The sequence below is a fragment of the Cucurbita pepo genome, chromosome 7 (genome assembly GCF_057944985.1).
Source record: "Cucurbita pepo subsp. pepo isolate OVF chromosome 7, ASM5794498v1, whole genome shotgun sequence".
Classification (NCBI taxonomy): domain Eukaryota; kingdom Viridiplantae; phylum Streptophyta; class Magnoliopsida; order Cucurbitales; family Cucurbitaceae; genus Cucurbita; species Cucurbita pepo.
The window spans coordinates 11,994,708-12,016,416 of record NC_141804.1 but is presented as its reverse complement, the minus strand read 5'-3'; the positions used below and the strand labels follow the sequence as shown (position 1 = coordinate 12,016,416).

The window sequence follows — 21,709 nt, the reverse complement described above, 5'->3', positions numbered from 1 at the left end:
CTAAGCGTAAAATATGGAAGAAAAAAAAATATTTACTCGTATCGAAAAGACTTCACAACCTCAACCCTTACGAAAAGACCCTCGTGGAGGCACCCGAATCACTATCTGAAAAACCTTTGTTTCTTTCGATGTTTTTCGACGAATCTGTAAGGAAACGCTCAAGTTTACGACTCTTAAAAATATAAATGGTTAAAATACTAATTTTTTTTACTTTCGCTTCCGGGCCAATTTGCACTCAAATTCCATAGGTGTTAACACAGGAACTTTTTTCCCCTTTGAGACAGGGTCGTTAACTCGATCTGAAAAGTTGTTTTCTCGTTTTAGAATCATACCATATCCACTAAAGATTTTCCTAAGCTTAAAATATGGAAGAAAAAAACATTTACTCGTGTCGAAAAGACTTCACAACCTCGACCCTTACGAAAAGACCCTCGTGGAGGCACCCGAATGACTATGTGGAAAACCTTTGTTTCTTTCGATGTTTTTCGACGAATCTGTAAGGAAACGCTCAAGTTTACGACTCTTAAAAATATAAATGGTTAAAATACTAATTTTTTTTACTTTCGCTTCCGGGCCAATTTGCACTCAAATTCCATAGGTGTTAACAGAGGAACTTTTTTCCCCTTTGAGACAGGGTCGTTAACTCGATCTGAAAAGTTGTTTTCTCGTTTTAGAATCATACCATATCCACTAAAGATTGTCCTAAGCTTAAAATATGGAAGAAAAAAAACATTTACTCGTGTCGACAAGACTTCAAAACCTCAACCCTTTTGAAAAGACCCTCGAGGAGGCACCCGAATCACTATCTGAAAAACCTTTGTTTCCTTCGATCGTTTTCGACGAATCTGTAAGGAACGCTCAAGTTTGATGAATCTTACACATATAATTTGTTACAATACGAATTTTTTTCACTTTCGCTTTCGAGCCGTTTTGCAGTCAAATTCCATAGGTGTTAACATAGGAACTTTTTTCCCCTTTGAGACAGGGTCGTTAACTCGATCTGAAAAGTTGTTTTCTCGTTTTAGTATCATACCATATCCACTAAAGATTGTCCTAAGCTTAAAATATGGAAGAAAAAAAAAATTTACTCGTGTCGACAAGATTTCACAACCTCAACCCTTATGAAAAGACCTTCGAGGAGGCACCCGAATCGCTGTCTGAAAAAACCTTTGTTTCTTTCGATGTTTTTCGACGAATCTGTAAGGAACGCTCAAGTTTAAGAATCTTACACATATAATTGGTTAAAATACGAATTCTTTTCACTTTCGCTTCCTGGCCATTTTGCACTCGAATTCCATAGGTGTTAACATAGGAACTTTTTTCCCCTTGGAGACAGGGTCGTTAACTCGATCTGAAAAGTTTTTTTCTCGTTTTAGTATTATACCATATCCACTAAAGATTGTCCCAAGCTTAAAATATGGAAGAAAAAAAACATTTACTCGTGTCGACAAGACTTCACAACCTCAACCCTTACGAAAAGACCCTCGTGGAGGTACCCGAATCACTATCTGAAAAACTTTTGTTTCTTTCGATGTTTTTCGACGAATCTGTAAGGAAACATTCAAGTTTACGACTCTTACACATATAAATGGTTAAAATACAAATTTTTTTCACTTTCGCTTCCGGGCCATTTTGCACTCAAATTCCATAGGTGTTAACATAGGAATTTTTTCCACTTTGAGACAGCGTCGTTAACTCGATCTGAAAAGTTGTTTTCTCGTTTTAGTTTCATACCATATCCACTAAATATTGTCCTAAGCTTAAAATATGGAAGAAAAAAAACATTTACAAGTGTCGACAAGACTTCACAACCTCAACCCTTATGAAAAGACCCTCGTTGAGGCACCCGAATCACAACCTGAAAAACCTTTTTTTCTTTCGATGTTTTTCGACGAATCTGTAAGGAAACGCTCAAGTTTAAGAATCTTACACATATAAATGGTTAAAATAAGAATTTTTTTCACTTTCGCTTCCAGGCCATTTTGCACTCAAATTCCATAGGTGTTAACATAGGAACTTTTTTCCCCTTTGAGATAGGATCGTTAACTCGATCTGAAAAGTTGTTTTCTCGTTTTAGTATCATACCATATCCACTAAAGATTGTCCTAAGCTTAAAATATGGAAGAAAAAAAACATTTACATGTGTCGACAAGACTTCACAACCTCAACCCTTATAAAAAGGCCCTCCTAGAGTCACCCGAATCACTATCTGAAAAAACCTTTGTTTCTTTCTATGTTTTTCGACGAATCTATAAGAAACGCTCATGTTTAAGAATCTTAAACATATAAATGGTTAAAATACGAATTCTTTTCACTTTCGCTTCCAGGCCATTTTGCAGTCAAATTCCATAGGTGTTAACATAGGAACTTTTTCCCCTTTTAGACAGGGTCGTCAACTCGATCTGAAAAGTTGTTTTCTCGTTTTAGAATCATACCATATCCACTAAAGATTGTCCTAAGCTTAAAATATGGAAGAAAAAAACATTTACTCGTGTCGAAAATACTTCACAACCTCAACCCTTACGAAAAGACCCTCGTGGGGCACCCGAATCACTATCTGAAAAACCTTTGTTTCTTTCGATGTTTTTGGACGAATCTGTAAGGAAACGCTCAAGTTTACGACTCTTAAAAATAAAAATGGTTAAAATACGAATTTTTTTCACTTTCGCATCCGGGCCATTTTGCAGTCAAATTCCATTGGTGTTCACATAGGAACTTTTTTCCCCTTTGAGACAGGGTCGTTAACTCGATCTGAAAAGTTGTTTTCTCGTTTTAGTATCATACCATATTCACTAAAGATTGTCCTAAGCTTAAAATATGGAAGAAAAAAAACATTTACTCGTGTCGATAAGACTTCACAACTTCAACTCTTACGAAAAGACCCTCATGGAGGAACCCATATCACTATCTGAAAAACCTTTGTTTCTTTCGATCGTTTTCGACGAATCTGTAAGGAACGCTCAAGTTTGATGAATCGTACACATATAATTTGTTACAATACGAATTTTTTTCACTTTCGCTTTCAGGCCGTTTTGCAGTCAAATTCCATAGGTGTTAACATAGGAACTTTTTTCCCCTTTGAGACAAGGTCGTTAACTCGTTCTGAAAATTTGTTTTCTCGTTTTAGTATCATACCATATCCACTAAAGATTATCCTAAGCTTAAAATATGGAAGAAAAAAATATTTACTCGTGTCGATAAGACCTCACAACCTCAACCGTGTCAAAAAGACCCTCATGGAGGCACTCAAATCATTATGTGAAATACCTTTGTTTCTTTCAATCTTTTTCAATGAATCTTTAAGGAACGTTCAAGTTTGATGAACCTGACACATATGATTGATTAAAATACGAAACTTATTCACTTTTGCTTCCGGGCCATTTTGTAGTTAAATTCCGTAAGTGTTCACATAGGAACTTTTTGCCCATTTTAGACAGGGTCGTTAACTGGATCTGAATAGTTGTTTTCTCGTTTTAGTATCATACCATATCCACTAAATATTGTCCTAAGCTTAAAATATGGAAGAAACAAAAATATTTACTCGTGTCGATAAGACCTCACAACCTCAACCCTGTTGAAAAGACCCTCATGGAGGCACCCAAATCATTATGTGTAATACCTTTGTTTCTTTCGATCTTTTTCAAATAATCTATAAGGAGCGCTCAAGTTTCATGAATCTTGCGCTCAAGTTTCATGAATCTTACACATATGATTGGTTAAAAAACGAAACTTATTCACTTTCGCTTTCGGGCCATTTTGCAGTCAAATTCCAAAGGTGTTAACATAGGAACTTTTTGGCCATTTGAGATAGGGTCGTTAACTGGATCTGAAAAGTTATTTTCTCGTTTTAGTATCATAGAATATCGACTAAAGATTTTCCTAAGCTTAAAATATGGAAGAAAAAAACATTTACTCGTGTCGATAAGACCTCACAACCTCAACCCTGTCGAAAAGACCCTAATGGAGGCACCCAAATCATTATGTTAAATAGCTTTGTTTCTTTCGATCTGTTTCAACGAATCTATAAGAAAGGCTCAAGTTCAATGAATGTTACACATATGTTGGGTTAAAATACGAAACTTGTGCACTTTCGCTTCCGAGCCATTTTGGAGTTAAATTTCATAGTTGTTAACATTGGAACTTTTTTCCCTTTGAGACAGTGTCGTTAACTCGATCTGAAAAGTTGTTTTCTCATTTTAGTAGCATACCATATCCACTAAAGATTGTCCTAAGCTTAAAATATGGAAGAAAAAAAATATTTACTCGTGTCTATAAGACCTCACAACCTCAACCCTTCGATGAAACCCTCATGGAAGCACTTAAATCATTACTCGAAAAATCCAAGTTTCTTTCGATCTTTTTTAACGAAACTATATGGAATGCTCAAGTTTGATGAACTTGACACATATGTGAGGATAAAATACGAAACTTAAGCACTTTCGCTTTCAGGTCATTTTGGATCAAATTTCATAGGTGTTAACAATGGAACTTTTTTCTCCTTTGAGATAGGGTCGTTACCTCGATCTGAAAAGTTGTTTTCTCATTTTAGTATCATACCATACCCCCAAAAGATTGTCCTAAGTTTAATATATGGAAGAAAAAAAAATATTTACTCGTGTCTATAAGACCTGACAACCTAAACCCTGCCAATAAGACACTCATGGAGGCACTTAAATCATTATGTGGAAAACTTAAGTGTCTTTAGATCTTTTTCAACGAAACTGTGAGGAACGCTTAAGTTCGACGAATTTGACACATATGTTGGGTTAATATATGAAACTTGCACTTTAGCTTCCGGGCCATTTTGGAGTCAAATTCCATAGGTATTAATATTGGAACTTTTTCCCCCTTTGAGACTGTCTTTAACTCGATCTGAAAAGCTGTTTTCTCCTTTTAGTATCACATCATATCCACTAAAGATTGTCCTAAGCGTAATATATGTAAGCAAAAAAACATTTACTTGTGTCTATAAGACCTCACAACCTCAACCCTGTCGAGGAGACCCTCAGGGAGGCACTTAAATCATTAGGTGAAAAACCTAAGTTTCTCTTGATCTTTTTCAACGAAACTGTAAGGAACGCTCAAGTTTGGTGTATTTGACACATTTATTGGGTTAAACTACGAAACTTATGCACTTTTGCTTCCAGGCCATTTTGAAGTCAAATTACATAGGTGTTAACATTGGAACTTTTTTCCCCTCTGAGACAGGATCGTTTAACTATCTGAAAAGTTGTTTTCTCGTTTTAGTAATATATCATATCAACTAAAGATTGTTTTAAGCTTAAAATATGAAAGAAAAAGAACATTTACTCGTGTCTATAAGTCCTCACAACCTCAACCCTGTCGAGAAGACCCTCATGGAGGCACTTAAATCATTACATGAAAAACCTAAGCTTTTTTTCGATCTTTTTCAACGAAAATGTATGGAACGCTCAAGTTTGATGAATTTGACACATATGTTGGGTTAAAATACGAAACTTAAGCACTTTCGCTTTCGGGCTATTTTGGGGTCAAATTCCATAGGTGTTAACATTGGAAGTTTTTTCAAGACAAGGTCGTTAACTCGATCTGAAAAGTGGTTTTCTCGAGAACAAAAAAAAAACATTTACTCGTGTCTATAAGACCTCACAACCTCAACCCTGTCGAGAAGACCCTCGTGGAGGCACTAAATCATTATGTGAATAACCTAAGTTTCTTTCGATCTTTTTCAACGAAACTGTATGGAACGCTCAAGTTTGATGAATTTGACACATGTTGGGTTAAAATACGAAACTTACACACTTTCTCTTTCGGACCATTTTGGAGTCAAATTCCATAGGTGTTAACATTAGAACTTTTTTCCTTTTTGGAATGATGGTCGTTGGGTTATTCAAAAAAGTTGTTTTATCGTTCTACTCTCTTACTAAATTTACTAAGATTGTACTAAGAGTAAAATAAGTTTAAAAAAACATGTAATAATGTGAATAAGTCCTCATAATCTGAACCCTAAACCCTAAACCAAAACCATAAAACCCTAACCCCTAAATCTCAAACTTTGAACCCGTACCCTAAATTATAAACCTGAAACCCTAACTCGAAAATCCAAAAAACCCTAAAACCCTAAACTTTGAAACCCCAAAATGCGAAACCTAAAAACCTAAACCCTAAGCCCTAGCCCCTCGCCTTAGGCCCTAGGCCCTTGACCCTAAACCCGTGAACCATAAAACCTTAACCCCAAACCCTAGATCATTACCTCTGAACCCTCAAACCCTCACTCCGAAACTTGAAACTCTATCACTATAACCCATGATCTTAGAACCCCGAACCCCAAACTCAAAACCCTAAACCGAAACTTGAAACCCTATCACTATAACCCATGATCTTAGAACCCCAAACCCCAAACTCCAAACTGATGGGCTGTGGAGTAGAAGTTTATCTTAATCATGTTTTGGACTCCAAAACGCACGAGTATTTGCATTTTGTAAACATTTATTTGTGCATTCTAATAAATTATTTGTTAAACTAATCGTAGCTAATCTTGTTCACTAAATTAATATGTCATTTAGTAGTGATCCATGACTTAAAAACAATCTCAAAAGATATGTATCGTAAAAACTTTGATAATTATATTTCCCCATCAAAATGTCAACAGACATATGAGGTCTCAATTTTATTGAAATAAAAACATCTCAAACAAACAAGAATTGGAGTTGGAAGTAGCAGAATGTAATCAACATCCAGGGGAACAAATGATATAATAGAGAAAATGCCATCTATGCTTATTCCAACCCATTATTGATAAAACTTACCAAAACTTGCATTGCATTCTACTGCTTATGCTTCCCAACCTGATTTCTAACCGTTTTCTTACTTGTATGGAGCAAATATGATCGATGAATTATGTCCCCCAAATCCGAATGAATTAGACAACGCTGCCTTGATGTCGAATCTCTCTTTCTTCGGACCCACTAGCACATTCATGTCCTGTGTATGCAACAATATTAAACGTTGTTTTCAAATGTTCAAATTCGTAACCTGTATAACGACTTAACCCAACAGGGTTGGATGGATTATTAGAGCAACATACCACGCCTTCATCTGGGTTTTCAAGATTGATATTTGGATGTACCCATCCTGTTCGAATAGCCTGATGACAGAACACAGCGTCAACTTATGAACGATAAAAAAGCTCGTTTGAACGGGAGGAGGAAGAACGTAAAGGCACATTAACATTGAGGTTTGTATTATGACACTACTTATACCAGAGAACAATTTGACACCTTTATTACCTGTATCACTGCAACAGCTTCCACTGCACCTGCAGCTCCAAGTAGGTGGCCGATCATAGATTTTGTGGAGTTCACCTTAAGCTGCCAAAGCATTAACCTTATCTTTGCATGTTTGTTTACATTGTAAGATTAGAAACGTATGTAAACACTTAGAATTATCAAGTCACCTCAGGGTTATTGCCAAAACAATGAAGAAGAGCTTGATACTCTTTGAGGTCTCCAGCAGGTGTTGATGTGGCATGTGCATTTATATAATTAACGTCTTCCCTTGATACTCCTGACTGAGCCAACGCCTTTTCTATGCAAAGAATGACACCAGCCCCTGAGTTTTATAGAAATGCAGGGAACACACTTTAGCTCCACTGATTTCAACAACAAGAATGCAACTTAACATGTACCCGGTCAAAAAGTTCGAATCCTCCCACCCCAAGTATTGTTGAACTCAAAAAAAAAAAAAAAAAAAAAAAAAAAAAAAAAAAAAAAAAAAAAAGAGAAACACTGGATAGAGCATAACTTTGGTTACCCATAATAAGATATAACCAATCACTGAAAACTTCCAAAAGCTGCATCTGTAATTTGAGGCACTTGATGAAGTCAACATGGTAAATCCAATGCAAGTGCAAAAGTTTGGAAATAGATTGTCCCACAAGTTATTTGGAAAAGCAATGCTTCAACGAGCAACTGTTATTTACCATTCTCTTACCATACTTACATGTCCAGGCATAAGTTTAAAAATATCGATCCAATTTCCACTTAATTGTATGATGGATCGATTAGACCATAAATGAAGTAAATTTTATATTTATTACAAATAATTTAGCAAATCCAAAGATATGCCACCAGACTCCTCTATAATATACATTTAAAATTTTTTAGCAAACCATATGTGAGAAGAGAAAGTACTAAAATCAACAAAACAATAAATTGTCTGAAGTTTATCAGACCTGCTCCACGGATCTTTAAGTTAACGGGGATTACCATCAGGACGTGGTTCTGTCATGTGGTAAGCATCGCAAGTTAAACTTCCACCAAGAAATTCTGCATATATTTCTGCGCCTCTTTTCTGCGAATTTAAGGTCAGATGACTGAATTCATTAATGAAAAGAACAGTAGTGGGTTCCAGAGAAATAAAAGTAAAAGTACTTTTTGTTTTAAAGCAAAAAATAAAGTTTTGAAGAAATTGAAAATTGTAAACGTTACAAGTGAAAGCATTCAGCATTAAAGATAAAGGTGAGACCATGTTCACGGGAAACATAGATGGATACTCAGAATCATGGATCAAGGTACTAGTTGATGGATGTCATTTTAGAATGAACTACAGAAGAAACAAAGATCGATACCAAAAATTAAGGGTATGATATTAGATAGATTGAGCCTACCTTCGCATGCTCTAGCTCTTCTAAAAGCAATACTCCAGCACCTTCGCCCATCACAAATCCATCTCTACTCTGCAACATAACATCAACCGCACATCAAAATAAACAGCAAACCTAGTCTGCTGACAAGACAAATACCAGCATTAAGGTTTATCAAAAAAAAAAAAATAATATTGGAAGAAAAATTACTTTCAAATGTACTGTTTATGACCAAAACAACAAACCCATCAACAATTTTACACAAAAAGTTTAATCCCAGCCCTCTTTTAATGCAAAGGAGGGAGAACGGATATATTCGGTGAATAAAAAAATTAACTAATGAGCTTAATTTCAAGTTCGTAAAAAAAAATATCAACATTAAAAAATAAATATTTCAAAGTTCAAGTAACTTTACAATTGCCTCACATTTTCAAGAGCATCAATAAGAAACAGAAAAATCAATGGTAAAGAGATTGTTGGTAACTTTACAATGTCCCAAGGGCGTGAAGCTTTAGTAGGGTCACTGTTTCTCTGTGAAAGTGCTCTACAAGCAACAAAGCCTCCCAAGCCTACTTCCCAACAACAGTTAAGAGTAGAGGGCAAAAAAAAAACCCAAAGTTGTGTAAAGAAATCTCAGATGAATTTAACAGGAAAAGAAAGAAATACCTATGGGTATAACTGCTGCATCTGAACCACCACAAAGCATTACATCCTGCACAAAATTGAAAGAAATATAAGCATAAAGTCGTAATATAGATAAGAAAAATCTAGAACAACTCAGATGTGAAAAGAATGGTATATGATTCACTTCAGACGTACATGCTAGAGTTAGTTGAATTATCTATTAATTCAGGAGAAGAAAAATTTGAGAAGAAAACAATTTCTGGCAGGCCTATTCAGGAAGTCAAATATAAGCACTTACAGCATCGCCTCTACTTATATGATCTGCTGCATTCAATATGCAAAAATTGCTTGTAGCACAGGCTGTGGAAATGGAATAGTTTGGACCCATCCACCCCTGAAGCTCAATCAGAAAATAACATGAAGTAAAAGGAATTAAAAGAATCAAATTGCATTAGCAAGGATTGTCGTAAACATCATACTAACCAAGTCCGCTGCAAGCATGGCAGAACCCATATTCGTTGTTGCAAAGGGTACGCAGAAAGGATTCATCTTCCTGTATGAAATCCGTAAAGCCTCTATTGCATCATAAAAAACCTGTCCACCAATTAAAATGGAAAACCGAGTGCATCAATTCCTTAGAATGAATCATCTGAGTGGTGCCTCTACTCAAGTTAGGAAACTAATTTCTTCAGTTCTTCCATAGAAAACAACATTTCATGCTAGTAAGAAGTCAAAAAGAATGACTGAACAACCAGAGAACTAGCCTACACAAAACTAGAAGGTTTGCAATTTTTTAGAACGAGGTGGGAGAGAGATAGAGAGAGCACTAATTTACTTCATCACAATGCCAATGAGGCCAGAAAAGTGATATACTCCAAATGCTACTTGAACTAATTTCCTTTTATTGCTCTCTAATGTCAACTTAAAATATTTCATTTTTGGTCATCCTTGCATCTCAACATTATGCAGAAATCATCCAAAATCCAACTTAGCTTCAGTTTTCCCAACATTACTAGGAGGAAATCAAAATGAGAAAATCATCTTGGTCCTGGAAGTAATAAATGATTTGTCTTTTGATATGTGACATATATATATTAAACAGGAGTATTAAACAATGAAGAACATATCAAATTAACTTTAGATATTGAACTCTAAAACATTTAGGCCCCGTTTCATAATCATTTAGTTTTTGGTTCTTAATTTTAGAAAATTAAGTTTGTTTTCTCCCAGTTTCTCTACAACGGGTTTGCTCTTTGTGTTAAAGAAACACTTGAATTCTTAGCCAAATTCTAAAAACAAAAACAAGTTTTCTTAACTTAGCTTGGTTTTTTGAAAATAGAAGTAAAAAGTTGATAACAAAGCAAGGAAACCCATAGCTTGGTTTTTTAAAAATAGAAGTAAAAAGTAGATAATAAAGCAAGGAAACCCATAGGTGGAAGTAATATTTATAGGCTTAAGATTCTAAAACCAAAAACCAAAAACCAAATGGTTATCAAACAAGACCTTAACTAATATTAATCCACAGAAAACAATTGCAAGGATTTGTTTCATAATCTGAAGTGGATACTTCTATACTTTGGGATGGATTGTCATACTACATCAATCTACATTACGGGCTACATAGTACATTCATACTCAAGTACTCATTCAGTCAAGGTTACCTTCATGCCACCCATTGCTGAACCGATCAACACTCCACATTTAGCTTTATTTAACTCATCCATTACATCTTCTGTAATTCCTCCATCCGCAAGGGCTTTCTTGCCGGCAGTAAGCAAGTAAAGCATGAACTTATCCATCTTCTTAGAAAGTTTTGGAGCAACCCATCCATCAGTTGAGAAGCTCTTTATCTCTCCAGCAATTCTCTGAGAAAATAAAATATAAAGGTGAACACAAAGGAAACGGCATGTGGGAAAAGAAAGATATATCTACCGTGGGAAATTGGTCACAATCAAATGACTCGATCTCTGTTATGCCACTGATACCCTCGAGCAAACTACTATAGAAGAGATCTGCATCGTGACCCAGTGGAGTCACCACACCCATTCCAGTGACAACTATTCGCCTTTGCCTGGTACCATGTTTCTTTTTTACTGTTATTTCTTCAGCAGGTTGTACAGCTATGGACATGGCCTCGCCTAAAGTTTTGAAAAGTCATTATCCATGACGTTTTTGCATCTTAAAAGCAAGAAACTTCACTAATTCTATACAATCAAGCAGCATCAGCATAGGCATTCCTCAGATTAGAACCGTATCGTATGAATGTAACGAAATTACATCTAATGAATTTGATAATATGGATTAAAACAAAATAACAATGAATTGAACTGCAAGAACTTCAATAGAGAAAACAACTTTTATACGAAGAGAAGCGTTTATACCCGAATGAGCAGCCCTGCGTTTTGGCAGGCAATTCCAATTTCTACTTTGTGGCTTGAACAGAATGCAGGAGCTCGGAAGTCCCTGCATCATCTTGGATCCACAGGACGACAAAATTTCTGTCCCGTGACTTTGAGAGCTTCTACTGCTGCATTTTGATTTAAACTTCCGTCTTCCAGCACATGTTTCGATAATCTTAGAAGAAGAAAACATGGAGGAATCAAAGGAATGATTTCTTCCGCAGTTGACAGACATGCAAGCGGACAAAAGTCCAGAGCAGAGTGGAGAAACAAGAGAGGATGCAGCCATGGAGGGTTGAATCCAAAACCTGGTATATGCGGATAAGAAGAGCAAGTAGAAAAGGGGTTCACAGGAGAAAGAGCTTGAAAAGGAAGGTGATCTGGAGCGTGCAGATTCAGAGAAGGTGGAATGGATTAGAAGAACCGTCGAAACAGCGAGTGATGGAAGATCGAAAGGAGGATGTGGGGAGGAGTAAGAAGAGGGGGTGAGAATGGCGGAAACGATGACGCATTCGATCTCTGCGGAAGAGGAAGTCGACGCTTGAGACGACAGTTTCGGCAACCTGAGTAGCTCCACAGAAAAGTGGAAGTGTTCTCTCTTTTCCCTTTTCTTGACTCCACATTTTTTAAACTAATTTATACTGCCGCTATTATATTATATTCTTTAACAAAATTATACAGAAACTAATACATTTAACTTCGCCTTATTATTTCTCCTAATATTTAAATATTTATTACTTCTTCAAATGAAACTCTATTATTTACGGGACAAACGCTTTTTTTACCGCATTTTTTTTTTAACTCTTATTAAATTCTTTTTTTTTTTTTAAGGTAGTGTTCCATAATAAATGTATATTTAATCAAATATACGTTTTAAATTTCAATTCATTAATTAATTATATATTAAAAAATTATTTAAATTTTCATACTCATACCCATCCAGTAAGGGTATGGAAACCTTCTAACCTACACGTTTTAAACACCTTGGAAGCTTGTAAGGGGAAAGCCCAAAGAGGACAATATCTGCTTGCCGTGGATTTGGGCCATTACAAATGATATTAGACAGACACCGGACGAGTGTGGAAACTTTTATTTAGCAAACGTGATGGGACACTAGGCGGGTGTGGAAACCTTTCCCTCCCAAACATGATGGGACACTGAGCGTGTGTGGAAACCTTTCCCTACTAAACGCCTAGCAAACGTGAAGAGAAGTCCGAAAGGGAAAGTCCAAAGAGGACTATATTCAGTAAGAGTGGAGTTGGGCCGTTACACTAGCTATCCAGTAAGAGTGGGCTTGGGCCGTTACACTAGCCCAGAAGCCTCTCTAGCAAACGTGATGGGACACCAAGTGGGTGAGCCAGACATCGGGCGGGTGTGGAAACTTTTCCCTAGAAAACGTGATGGGAAGTCCGAAAGGAAAAGGCCAAAGAAGACAGTGGGTCAGCCGCACATTCCTTCATATGTAGAGTTGAAGATGATTAAGCGGAGTTGTGGGCGTTCCTCCACAGCCTTGTGGTTGTATGTAAAGATAGCTCATTTGTTTCATGTGCGTGCTCGCTATTTGCGCTGTCAAGGACTTGCGCGTGAAGCTAGCTTGCTACCATGAGCTGTGACAGCTCTGCACCCACTGCAAGCCAAAACCCAAAAACCAAAAACTATGCACTTCCACCATTCCGACCATTATGTGTCCAAAAACAGCCATTTGTTCCGAGAATCTCGGGTCTCTAACTTCTTATCAGCCACTTCCTACTCTTTTCATTGTTTCTTGACATCAACACATGCACATAATATAATATAATATCACATCATGTCACTAAACTATATATTCATTAACGTGCTTCTTCATGTATATGTATTTGATACCACTTGTAACACCTTATACCTAGTATTCAGCTTAAGATTTGAAATCTAGATTCGACATTTAATTATCTACGCATTTTTCTGCCTCCGCAATATGACCATGTTACTTGTTGCTTTTAAGAATTAAGATTAATATCCCCTGTTGGATTATGTAAATCCCACATCGGTCACATCGGCTAATTTAGGAAATGATCATGCGTTTATAAACAAAGAATACTCCCTCCGTTGGTGTGAGGCCTTTTGGGGGAACCTAGAGCAAAGTCATGAGAATTTATGCTCAAAGAGGACAATATCGTACCATTGTGGAGAGTCACTGAAAAACAAACACAGTGCAACTTCGAACAAAATATGCTAATCGTACTCTATTAGAATAATAGGTAGGAACAGTAAAATGTCGCGTCATCAGGTGCTGAATCCAAATTTCAAATTTTGGACATGATGAGACATTGAGCTCAGTCGTTGGATAGCTAAGGCGGTGGCTAGGAGCGTGGTGGTGTGTTGTAAAACCCATGTGTGTTATCCAGTTGAGGAAGAAAGGGAAAGCAAATTAATTAATTGATTGAACCCCACCTTTTAATGGTGCAACAAAAGGGCGGCCATCCATCACCGCACATCATCCTTTGTACGGTAAGTGGATGCATATTAAAAAACCAAGTTTGGCACCACATTTAAAGATGTGGTTGAATATCACCTGGATCCTGACCTCTTAGTGGTTCACTTATCAGCGTCATCTTTAAGCGAGGGCATGATCAAGGGTCAGGTTTTAGTGAATGAGGTCAAAGCCATGGCGCCCACAATTACATCTTTAAATAAATGGCGACGACCCATGTGCAAAGCTCCTGTTTTTGCGGCTATTTTACTCTGTTTTCCTACAACCCAAAAGTGAAAGCTTTTTGTGTCTTGTTTTCAGATTCGTGACGAAAACAGAAAATGGTTTGTTGAACATTCCATAGTGCGGGGTGGCCCAGCAGTCATGGCGAGGGCGGAGAGCGTAAGGCCACGCCCACGCCCACGCCCAAGCCCAGCACTCACTATGCAAGCGGCGTTGTCAAAAGTTCCAACTCCCTTGCATTATTCATCTTATCAATCATTCCCTTTCTTTTATTTGTGGAGTAATTAATAACATAAAGACTTAAAAATCTTTTTTATTTCTATTGTCTACCATTCTTCCATTTCATGTCGGTTTCTGTCCCCCTTTCTCTCTTCTTCTCAAACCTTTAAGCTATTTAGCTTTAAGCTTTATCTTAGGCCTTCGATTTCCCGGAGTGAAGTCTGTGTCATCACCACCTTCATCCCCTCGACAGTTTCGCTATCCACTTTTCTTTCTCTTTTTTCTTCACAACCCAAACTGGATCACTATATTCCCTTTGGGGTTCCTCCGCTCTACCTCGCCTTCTTCGCTTCTTTTCCTTCAGCGAACCCTGTTGTTGTTTCCAGAGGCGCCGGGACTGGCATGGGTGTGTTCTTGCCTTTACGGAGCTACTGATCAGATTTCCTTCGGATTTGTGGGTTATATCCTACAGTATGAAAGCTCCCCCAAATGGGTTTGTCCCCAATTCTGGAGAAGGTAACTTATCTTCTCTATAATGTTCTTTAAGAACACGATTGTTGAGAGATTCTGAAGTTGTGTATATTTCTGACATACTAAAAATCTGCTTAATTAAGCTCTTAGATCATGAGATTTGTTAAAACCTTCAGTAGTATTTAGTTGTGATGCCTGTTTGTTTGTCTGAAAGGAACAGGTGAAAGGAAGAATATTAATTCTGAGTTATGGCATGCTTGTGCTGGACCTCTTGTTTCGTTACCGCCAGTTGGAAGTCTTGTGGTTTACTTCCCTCAAGGCCACAGTGAACAAGTATGTACTTCATGATTCAATTTATGTGAACATATGGATGGATAGTGGTTTGTGATGGATTCTTTTTTAAACCTTTCAGGTTGCAGCATCCATGAATAAGGAGACTGATTTCATTCCAAACTACCCTAACCTTCCTTCAAAGTTGGTGTGCATGCTCCATAATGTCATATTACATGTATGAGGGATTCTATTGCCCATACAGCTAATCAAATCTCTTAAATTGAACTACTACATGTTTAGAGGTGCAAATAAATTTGTGAGCTCAATATGAGATGGTTATTTTGTGTTCTGAACCAGGCTGATCCTGAAACTGATGAAGTGTATGCACAAATGACCCTTCAACCAGTGAATAAAGTAGGTTAGCCGCTCAATAAGTGTTCGATTCATTTATACATTCAAATAATTTGGTTGTTAATACAATATTCTGTTTTGCAGTATGAAAAAGAAGCTTTATTGGCATCTGATATTGGCCTCAAGCAAAACAGGCAGCCTGCTGAGTTCTTCTGCAAAACTCTAACAGCTAGTGACACTAGCACTCACGGTGGATTTTCTGTGCCTCGTCGTGCAGCTGAGAAGATTTTTCCCCCATTAGTGCGCATCACATCTCGTATTCTTTAATATTACTTCCATTTAATATATTGGTTTAAGGATATGTTATTGATTGTTATCCTGTAACATTCTGTCTGTCTGTTTAGATGTTATGTTCAAAAATAAATTTCTATTGCTTTGGGGTATTCCAAAATCTCGAGCTTTGTAAGGTTCATTGTTAGGGATGGGTCATGGATTCTCTTCTGGTATGATTGTTGGAAGGTTGGATTCTTAAGTTCATGTTTTGGTTCGCCGATCACCCATGGGTGATGTTGGGCCACATGTGTAGGGTGTGTAAGAAGGCTTTGGAAAGTCCGGATCATAGTTGCTTTGGCAGTCTGAGATAGTTTTTTGGGACCTTTGTGTTAGGATCGCACAATTCACACACTCTATCTAGATGAAGAACATGAAGAACAAAAGAGATAAGACACAAGGAAAAATATACGTCGTAACACCGGGATGGAGAACTCCACATCCTGGCAAAGTGTTTGGACTTGCTGGCTTTTTGGACCGTGGATGTCTGAGGAGGGCAGGATGGTTACTTCCTGTGATATTCGTAGATGTTACAAATAGCATAGGTATGACCTACACACTCATACTAGCCCATTCAGTCTCCTAAAATCTATTAGTGATCGATGAAACGTTTTTGGATAGGAAATTCTTTTGTAATTATGGCTTCTCTTAAAATCTAGGAAATTCTTTTGTAATTGTAGCTTCTCTTCTCCAATCGAGTGGGTTCACATACACACACAGAGCTGTGGAGGAAGGGGAAGGGGGTGGGGAGGTCGAGGCAATTTAATGAATTTGCCTGACCAGCAAATGTTTGTGCGCACGTATTTGCATATAGTTATGTGCGCAATGTAGGGATAAATGTCGAAAATTAGTTATTATGAGTTTGTCGGCTTAAGTAGCCATAGGGAGGTGATGGTTGGTATAAAGGATCAACAAGTCTGGCTTGTTCGGAACTGGCTGCTGGAGTGAAGGAGTTAGTCTTCGGTTAGCAACTTGTATAAATACTAGGTGTTTAGGTTGTATGAACTCGACTACGATTGGTATCCTTTCGGCTACACCAGTACATTTTTGTTAATAATTAACATCTCATGTGATTTGAGGTTGTAATGCAACCTTTAATTTAAACTTATGATTGTTTTTGTGTGTATATTTATTATAAGCTCATATTGAATATTCTTGATTATAGGACTACTCGATGCAACCCCCTGCTCAGGAACTAGTAGCTAGAGATTTGCATGATAATTCATGGACATTCAGACATATTTACCGTGGTATGGGACCTTTCGTATTTTCACCTTTACTGTCTCTGTCAGTTAAAGATCTCTGTTAATATTTTCATCGTTTTTACGTTCCCATTGATGGTTTAGGGTTTATTTTCTGGTTCTGCATCTGCTTGTATTTTGTCGTGAGAACGTGGAATATAAATTTTACCGTTTTGATGAGGTTGAGAATGCTTAAATTTTTTCAGGCCAACCAAAACGACACCTTCTGACCACTGGGTGGAGTGTTTTTGTTAGCACAAAACGAGTCTTCGCCGGTGACTCGGTGCTGTTTATAAGGTTATAAAATCATCAGTTTGTAACTCACCTAAATTAATGTTGAGACAAATCCTGATGGTATATACATTGATGCATTATAGAGATGAAAAGTCACAGCTTCTTTTAGGCATAAGGCACGCTAACAGGCAGCAGCCCGCTCTGTCTTCGTCGGTCATATCAAGTGATAGCATGCACATAGGGATTCTTGCTTCTGCTGCTCATGCTGCTGCAAATAACAGTCCTTTTACTATATTTTACAACCCTAGGTAACTACTGATTCGTTTTTAAAATTCCGTATGATTTCAGTTTCAGCATCGATGATCATTTCGTGAGGTTTTCAGGGCCAGTCCTTCTGAATTTGTCATTCCTTTGGCCAAGTATACGAAAGCAATGTACACACAAGTTTCGCTTGGCATGCGATTTAGGATGATGTTTGAAACTGAGGAGTCGGGAGTACGCAGATATATGGGTACAATTACTGGTATCAGTGACATGGATTCCGTACAATGGAAAAATTCACAGTGGCGCAATCTTCAGGTACTATTAATAAATTATACAAAACTAAAATTATATAATTCATGTTATATGGAACGGAATACTTCTATTGTAAGAGGGTGTGAGATCCCACATTGGTTGGGGAGGAGAACGAAACACCCTTTATAAGGGTATGGAAACCTCTACCTAGCAGACGCGTTTTAAAACCTTGAAGGAAAGCCCGAAAGGGAAAGCCCAAAAAGGACAATATCTGCTAGCGGTGGACTTGGGTCGTTACAGAGGGCATCTTGGAAGATATTTAAAAATGTGTTGTGATTCTCATCCATGATTGTTAATGGCCTGCTTCTGTTGCTTACCAATTATATGTACTTACCGAAGGTTGGATGGGATGAATCGGCAGCTGGTGAACGACCGAACCGAGTTTCTATATGGGAAGTTGAGCCGGTTGTGACCCCGTTCTACATATGTCCACCTCCATTTTTCAGACCCAAATTCCCTAAACAACCAGGGATGCCAGGTAATTGAAACCTACAATAATTTCCTAGGAACCATGTGTTTAAGTGAATAGAAAGCAGCAATAATATGTTGTAGTGACCTTCACATCATTTTTGCAGATGATGAGTCTGATATTGAAAATGCTTTCAAGAGAGCCATGCCGTGGTTCGGTGACGACTTTGGCATGAAAGATACACCAAGCTCGATCTTCCCGGGTTTAAGTTTAGTGCAGTGGATGAGCATGCAACATAATAATCAGTTCCCAGCAGCTCAATCTGGAATTTTGCCGTCCATGGTTGCTCCTAGTGCTCTGCATGGAACTTTAACCAATGATGATCCGTCTAAACTATTGTGTTTTCAAGCTCCAGTAATGTCATCATCAAATCTCCAATTCAGCAAGGCAAATCAACAGAACCAAGTTGGCCAGTTGCCAGCAACGTCGTGGTCTCAACAGCAGCAGCTGCAGCAGTTGCCACCCCAGCCGGAACTACGACAGCAGCAGCAGCAGCAGCAGCAGCCGAAGCAGTCGCAACAACAACAACAGACCTCCCAATCCGCTCTTCCGAACAATGGTGTTGGTGGTGCAAACCATTTGTCAAATCAGAGTTTGCAACAACCACTTGTATACTCTCAGCTACAGCAACAGCAACAGCAACAGCAATTGCTTGCGGGAAATGTACAATCACATCAAACTAGCCAACCATCGAATAAAAACTCGATTGAGACGACATCTTTATTGCAGGAAACACAGTTTCAGCCACGAATAGATCAGCAGCCTAGCCTTGTTTCGAAACACCATCAGCAGACACAATTTCAACAGGCCCCACTACAATTATTGCAACAAAGTCTGTCTCAAAGAACACAACAACTGCCACAAGTTCAGCAATTTTCACAGCCAATAATCCCATCAGAGCAACAACTTCAATGGCAGCTGCTACAGAAGCTGCAACAACAGCAACAGCAACCGTTGGTCTCCCCAGCTAGCCCGCTATTTCCGCCTCAAATGATACAGCCGCATCCTGTGCATCAGCAAAACCAGCAGTTACCACCCTTGCCTTTGTCCAATCAGCCACAGTTCAACACTAGTGGAGGCAGCTTCCAAACAGAAAAACATAACAGCAATGGCTTCTCAAGTTTAGGTCTGATGCAGTCCCAGCAGGTTCCTATAACCCAATCCCATAACCAATTCAAACCAACCACGGCAATTAGGGGATATTCTGGACTGACTGATGGTGATGCTCCGTCTTGTTCAACCTCGCCTTCCACTAATAATTGCCAAGTTTCAGTATCAAACCTGCTCAATAAGAATCAACAAGGAGCAGCCACACTGGGGGGAGATTTGGTAGTTGAGCCTGCAACTAACCTGCCTCAGGAGCTGCCAAGCAAACCTGATTTGCGGAACAAACCCGAGTTTCCTAACTCAAAAGGATTGGACCAACTGAAATATAAAGACACCGTTCCCGATCAGGTAGAAGCATCTTCTTCTGGAACATCATATTGTCTGGATGCTGGCACCATTCAGCAGACTTTCCCACTCCCTACATGTTTGGATAACGATGTCCAATCACACCCACAAACCAACATCCCCTTCAGTAATAGCATTGATGGATGGGCTCCAGATACCTTATTGTCGAGGGGATATGACTCTCAAAAAGATCTTCAGAACTTACTTTCGAACTACGAGGGGGGTGTGCCAAGAGATATTGAGACAGAGTTGTCCACTGCTGCAATCCGCTCGCAGTCATTTGGGGTTCCAAACTTGCCCTTCAAGCCTGGCTGCTCGAATGATGTCAACGTCAATGAAGCTGGAGCCTTAAGTAGTGGATTGTGGGCAAATCACAGTCAACGAATGCGGACATACACAAAGGTTTGACTTCCCACTTTATGTCTAGTTTCTCTAGTATCCCAGGCGAATAGTAAATGATATCAATGATTAGAATTGGTCTTGATTGTTTAATACTGTTTTCCGTTTCTTATTTAGATGATATCAATTTTGAACCTCTACCAGTGCTACGTTTTCCTTCATATTTTGTTTATTTATTTGTAGAACGATATTACTCTCTAGGGTATTATAGCATGCTAGATCAAATTCCCGTTTAAATGACGACCACTGTTTTATCATAGTAATGTTGGGATTCGGTGTTTTCAACTTCAATACTTGTTTGAGATGTTTTGAGATCGGATTGAAACTAAAACTGCTAAAATTATGAAGGTTCAAAAGCGTGGATCAGTGGGTAGATGCATCGATGTCACTCGTTACAAAGGATATGACGAGCTTAGGCATGATCTTGCCCGAATGTTTGGTATTGAAGGGCAGTTAGAAGATCCTCAACGAACTGATTGGAAACTTGTTTATGTGGATCATGAAAATGATATACTTCTAGTTGGCGATGATCCTTGGGAGTAAGTATAAATTAGTATAATATTTTAAATCTTTTCCCGCTGCCTTTTCTTGTCTTAATACTCCATTTACCAACTGATTGCACAGGGAGTTTGTGAGCTGTGTTCAGAGCATAAAGATCCTATCATCTTCTGAAGTACAGCAGATGAGTTTAAATGGAAATTTGGGTCACATTCAGGCTCCCAATCAAGCTTGCAGCGGGACGGATAGTGGAAACGCATGGAGAGGGCAGTATGATGACAACTCGGCTGCCTCGTTCAATTGATGAGGTTTTTGGAGCTCGGCGTATAACTGATCATCATGTCTCCTGGCATCTGGGTTTGCTATTCTTGATTAAAATTTGTTGGAACGTTCGAAAAAGGTTTCGACCAGCTCCTGAGGTGAGGGCTTTGGGAAGTAGAAACTCAGGTAAATGTCAAAGATACCGGAGACTGACATGCATGCTGTGTTCATGAGTGCAGGCTAGACGGCCTGAAGCATATCAGGAAGTTGATTTAGTTTAAAGCTATTGTGAGCACCAATATGATAGCTACCCAAGCTTGGAAGTGAACACAGCTTGACCCACTTTGTTCGTGTAAGTTGCAACACAAATGTCATTTATATTCCAAAATATCTCAACATCCCCTGGTTGAGATATGATGGTGAGCTTCAATCTATGCTGCCCCTTAACTGTGATCCAAATTTGTAATCTGAGTGGATGGTTTAGGAAAAGAAGGAAAAGAAATGTGGTGTGAATTGCAATTACCTCACTGTAACAATCAACAGCCAAAAACAAAAGATTCAATAATCTATTTTCATCCTTCTCACATCCTCTATACA

The 21,709-nt window shown here is 38.2% G+C and overlaps 2 protein-coding genes across 2 annotated transcripts; one reads left to right on the top strand and one right to left on the bottom strand.

Moving 5' to 3' along the window:
• Positions 1-6,622: 6,622 nt before the first annotated feature.
• On the bottom strand, positions 6,623-12,273 carry LOC111799152 (3-oxoacyl-[acyl-carrier-protein] synthase II, chloroplastic). Its single transcript, XM_023682570.2, has 13 exons — positions 11,629-12,273; positions 11,180-11,385; positions 10,909-11,112; positions 9,731-9,841; positions 9,546-9,641; positions 9,290-9,335; positions 9,113-9,192; positions 8,648-8,716; positions 8,247-8,331; positions 7,436-7,590; positions 7,269-7,349; positions 7,067-7,126; positions 6,623-6,963 (listed from the first exon to the last, which is right to left on the bottom strand). The coding sequence occupies exons 1-13, from the start codon at positions 11,933-11,935 to the stop codon at positions 6,847-6,849; spliced, it is 1,617 nt and encodes a 538-aa protein (XP_023538338.2). The 5' UTR covers positions 11,936-12,273; the 3' UTR covers positions 6,623-6,846.
• Positions 12,274-14,610: 2,337 nt separating this feature from the next.
• Positions 14,611-21,698, top strand: LOC111799166 (auxin response factor 19). Its single transcript, XM_023682587.2, is given in 14 exon segments — positions 14,611-15,073; positions 15,249-15,361; positions 15,441-15,536; positions 15,659-15,715; positions 15,797-15,952; positions 17,148-17,232; positions 17,430-17,520; positions 17,601-17,765; positions 17,841-18,036; positions 18,373-18,511; positions 18,609-20,356; positions 20,702-20,892; positions 20,978-21,042; positions 21,045-21,698. Coding segments are annotated over 14 exon segments (3,201 nt in total). The 5' UTR covers positions 14,611-15,030; the 3' UTR covers positions 21,101-21,698.
• Positions 21,699-21,709: the final 11 nt, after the last annotated feature.